This window comes from Gavialis gangeticus, unplaced genomic scaffold, assembly GCF_001723915.1.
Source record: "Gavialis gangeticus isolate Ggan-Ray unplaced genomic scaffold, GavGan_comp1, whole genome shotgun sequence".
NCBI classification, from domain to species: Eukaryota; Metazoa; Chordata; order Crocodylia; family Gavialidae; genus Gavialis; species Gavialis gangeticus.
Genome location: NW_017729030.1, coordinates 13265481 through 13269996, shown reverse-complemented (window position 1 = coordinate 13269996; position 4516 = coordinate 13265481). Strand labels below are relative to the sequence as shown.

The 4516-nt window shown below is 42.0% G+C and overlaps 1 protein-coding gene across 1 annotated transcript in view; it reads right to left on the bottom strand.

The window, feature by feature from the left end:
• The window catches only part of SEC24B (SEC24 homolog B, COPII coat complex component), a 147520-nt gene extending 144747 nt beyond the window's left edge, over positions 1 to 2773 (bottom strand). Inside the window, exon 1 of the mRNA XM_019521821.1 lies at positions 2053 to 2773. Coding sequence (XP_019377366.1) covers positions 2053 to 2773 — 721 coding nt within the window. The remainder of the gene's footprint in view (positions 1 to 2052) is intronic.
• Between the last annotated feature and the right edge of the window lie 1743 nt (positions 2774 to 4516).

Sequence of the window (4516 nt, the reverse complement as noted above, 5' to 3'; positions counted from 1 at the left end):
CTAGGTCCCTTCCGACCCTTAATCTATGAATCTATAAAGAGACAAGCAGATCTGAGAAAACAACGTTCTTTATGCCACCACCCCAGGGCGCCCCATGCTGTCTGGGAGCTAGGGCTGAGTGCTGCTGGACTAGGGCTAACAGGTAGAGCCACCCCAGCTCTGACGCAGTGCGCAGCGCCCTACTGAGCCACACTGCACCCGTGTCATGGGGCAGCTGCCACATGGGTTCCAGGTGGGGGGGCAATCCCCACTGCCCCCCCCCCCCACTGCCCTGCACTATGCAGGGGGGCTCGGCCATGAGCCCTCAGAGCCCCTGATCCCTATTGCCAGAGCCAATGAATGCTTTTTTTGTTTTTTTTTAAGTGCCAGAGGCTGGGGCTGGGCAGGGGATGGGGCCATGTAGGGCAGTCACGTGGGCTTCTCCCACAGCTCCTCCAGCTGTGCCTGTCTCTGCCCCAGAAGGGGGAGCTGCGGGGGCTCTGCCTTGCTGCCACTTGACCCCTTCCACCCAGAGCAAGCTGCACCCACATCCTGCCCACTCCCCACAGCCCCAGCTGGGCAAGTGGCAGCAGGGCAGAGCTCCTGCTCCCAATGCTGCTGCTGCGTCCGTATTGTGTGGCCCACCTTGCCCCGCTCCCTGCATAATGTGCCCCTGTGCCCTGGCTGGGCAGCTTGTCCCAGCCCCAATCCAGAGATAAAATCCTTGTTAACAGCAGTATACGGAGATTAAATATAACAGAACTGATTACCTGCTCATGAGCCCTCTTGTCTCTCTGCAAGTATGTGTACAGAGTCAAGCCCTTACCTTTCTCTAAAAGTGCAGTTTCAAGAAGTTAAATGATTTATGGATATCAACAAACAGGAATGAACTTTTTGTAGAAAATAATGATTAAATTGAAACTTCCTGACCAGTGATTTAAATCTTAAATGCTAGCAGATCTTCAATCCAGCACTGAGGCAGGATCCTAAACCACAATTTAATTCATTAAAATTTTGCTGAAAAAATGCCATTCTACCATCAAAAAGAAAAAAAAAAGTGAATTTAATTTAGGTTTAACTCATGTTTTAGCTGAGTCTGACCTGAGCTAACCACTTTTCCTGGTCAAGGTCAAATCTTTAACAAAAGAAACCTGAGAGGCATCTCTACTCAAGAATCTCCTTTAGCAAGCCTCTACATGGAAACAAATTAGGTTATGCAGTTCAATTTTCCAACACCCATGTGTTCTATAAAGTGGTCGCTGTATTCAGCTGAATCATGAAGTTCAGTAAGTACAAAATCACAAATAAAACTGAAGATACCTAACAGAACAGGCTCTGTTTTATTACAGTTAATATTTCCACCTATACCACATGGAGGTAGAAATGTCGTAGTGCTGATGACAAAATGACTTCCTACCAAACAAAATAGGTGCCATCAGCAGTTGTCTCAGATGTCCAAAATATTTTTTAGAAAACTAAGTTGAATATATTTAACAAGTCATCACTTTCCAACTTCTGACTCCTCAAACTAAAACCTCAACAACACGGTGGAGCTTTTATTCACTAGAGATAAAATTTGAAAGAATCAATCATGCTGGAGTATAATTACAAACAAAATTTTTCTGTCTGCACTGCTGCTTGAGAGAAAAAATATGCTCTTTTTTAGAACTGTGGATCTATTAGATGTTTAAGTCCCCATAAAACTTCATGAAACAGGCTGCTTTCAGTTCTTTTAACTGAAACTTGTATATATTCTTTCACCAAATTTGTTACTAACAACATTTGCACAAAACAGCATCTCTTTTCTATAGTTCACCTGCATTGCTTTCAATGGAAATCTATTGGCTGCTCTGGAGAGGATTATGTCATGAAAAAGATAATCATCACAGGGCGATTAAATTACAGAAGTTGATAAAATTAAGATAAAGAGGCCATATATTCATGCAAACAAGTGAGCAGAAATAAATATATTAAAATATTTCCTGATTTCTAAGAGGCCATATCAATATAACCTATTTTCCTGGAAAAGTGCTTCATTTCATTTAGAAGCATCCCATCTTTAGTATACTGTACCTGTACTTGTTTGGTTGCTTGCTTTAGCCAAAGATCCAGTGTGATTTCTGCTGAGGCTGTCTTGAGCTGACTGAACATCTGAAGTGGACCATGATGTAGAATTATATCCCATAGGAACTTGTTGTAGTGAATGAGATACAACTGTACTTTGACCAGAAAATGCATTCGTCTCTTTAAACTGTCCAATAGCTGGAAGGCTCTGAGAAGTAAACACCTGCCCATATGGACTAGCAGTAGCCATGGAAGGATAGGAAGGGCTAGGATATGCAGCACTGGAAACCACAGGCATGGCATAATGACCAGTATTAAGGGGAAATCCCTGAGATGCAACTGAAGAGCTGACTGAAGTACTGTAGTGGCTACCAAAGGCAGAATATGATTGTGGAGTATTGGTATGTAAATAGGATGTAGATGATATTGCTCCTTGTCCAAGTCCTTCAGCTGACTCTACAGGATGAGGAGGAACTTTGTTGTATGACTGCTGTGATCCCTGTGCGTTCAGCAGGTTGGAACCCACAGAAGGTGTCATAACATTCTGCGCTGGTACTGAATAGCCAGTAGAGTAGTAACCAGCTCCATACTGATGATCTACTTGTGAAGGGATCGCTTTACTGGGCACTTGGGCATAGTGTCCTGAGGGAGCACTATAATTTTGAGGATATCCAGTGAAGAATTGCATCTGATGCTGCACTGGACCTGAAATAAAGAGAAACATATGCATTAGAACTATACAGGTATCCTTTATGGCATTTTGCTATGACAGACAGTAGACAGAAGCAATCCTGTGTGCACTAACACTAAGATAGCAATGAGCAACAACGACCAAAAAAGCACGTTCTAGCCAATCAATGGATGGGACAGAATGATTTAAGTAACAGAAGACATTAAAATGAAATGTTTTAACTTATTTGCACAAATCAAGGGTCCTCAGCTTTTTGAGACTCAAGGTACCCACTGTTTGACTTGAGGCACCCCCTCCATAACTTCTGTGGATTGAGCAGTACCCCATTTCAAAAGCTAGTTTATTACAGTGCTTGTCCCCTTGCAGAGAGGTAGGCAGTGGCCATGTATAGAGGAACCTAAGCCTGCACATTTCTCCTTGCACCTCCTGGCACCCTCCTTGAGAATTACTGGTATACATACACAAAACCTGATTGTCAGCGACTCAGCTTAGATATTTGAAGATATGTTGTAAAAGGTTTCTCCAAGACTGAAATCTTACATGTCAAATTTGTATTTGGAGCATTTTTAAAGAGTATTTAAAAAAAAAAAACATCGCTGGAAAAGAATCTACTTATAGCAGAAAAGTAAATAATAAAAATTGGCACTGCTTGGTATGTCATACTAAGGATACCTCTCTCCTGAATGAGAAGGAAAAATAAGATCTTTCATTCAAAGTAGTCTGCCAGTGAATGAAAGCAAGTATTATCTTACTTTATGAATTCCTAATAAGTGAGAAACGTGAAACAGTTTCATCTTCTATAAGTGCCTAACTATAAAATGAACAGTACCTAAGACACCCCTTCATTTCCATTCACTGCTCTATACAGAGGTTGGCAACCTATGGCCTGCAGACTGTATCTGACCTGAAGCACTGGGGAACGACAGTATGATAGCTCAGTTCAGCATGTCCCCCTCTGTGTCTCACACCATGCCGCCAATCCCGCTCACAGCCCCATTTCATTCCCTAGGCCATGTGCTGCTCACCACTGCTGCTGAATTTGGCACTCCCCACCACTTCTGGGGACAGGAATCAATGCCAAAAGGCAAAGACTCCGACAGATGGTAGAGGCATCATGCAGAGGCCTAGGTACTGTTGGAGGGGGGTGATGGAGGACTGGGACACAAGCAGTGGCCTGCTGCATTAGAAGGCTGATAAGTTGGACTTACCAATGAAACTATTCTAAGCACAAGTGCAACAGTACAAGTTAAACATACTGGGATTCTTGACTGAGGTATTAAGGAACTGAGAACTGACAACGCAACATCCCTGTTTTTATACAAAGACCCATAGTAAAACTGATGATCACGTTTTTTCTTACTCCTCTAGACAGTTCAGTCTTATATGAAAGTAGCTTTATTCTACTGTGGTGTTCTTTTTTATTAGAACCAATTTATAATGACACCAAAGGATCCCCATAGTTTGGATCATGCTGAGCTACTATACAATTATTGCCCAGGTGACTACAGCATTTAGCCAGTGGAGACAAGGCATGACAACACAGCAACAAGCCATAAACAAAAGGGGAACTGATAATTACTGAACTGTTGATTTATGCTTTAACCTTTTTTTCCTGTTTAATGTGTGTTTGGCAGAAAAGGTAAATGAAAATATTGTATTTTGTGTATATCATTTTAAAGAACAAGCCACAGAAAAATGACTGTTAAAAAAACAGTTTGAGAAAATTCTTCAAATTAAAACATTGATGAATTTGAAGGGCACTGTAACTATGAATAGAACCCT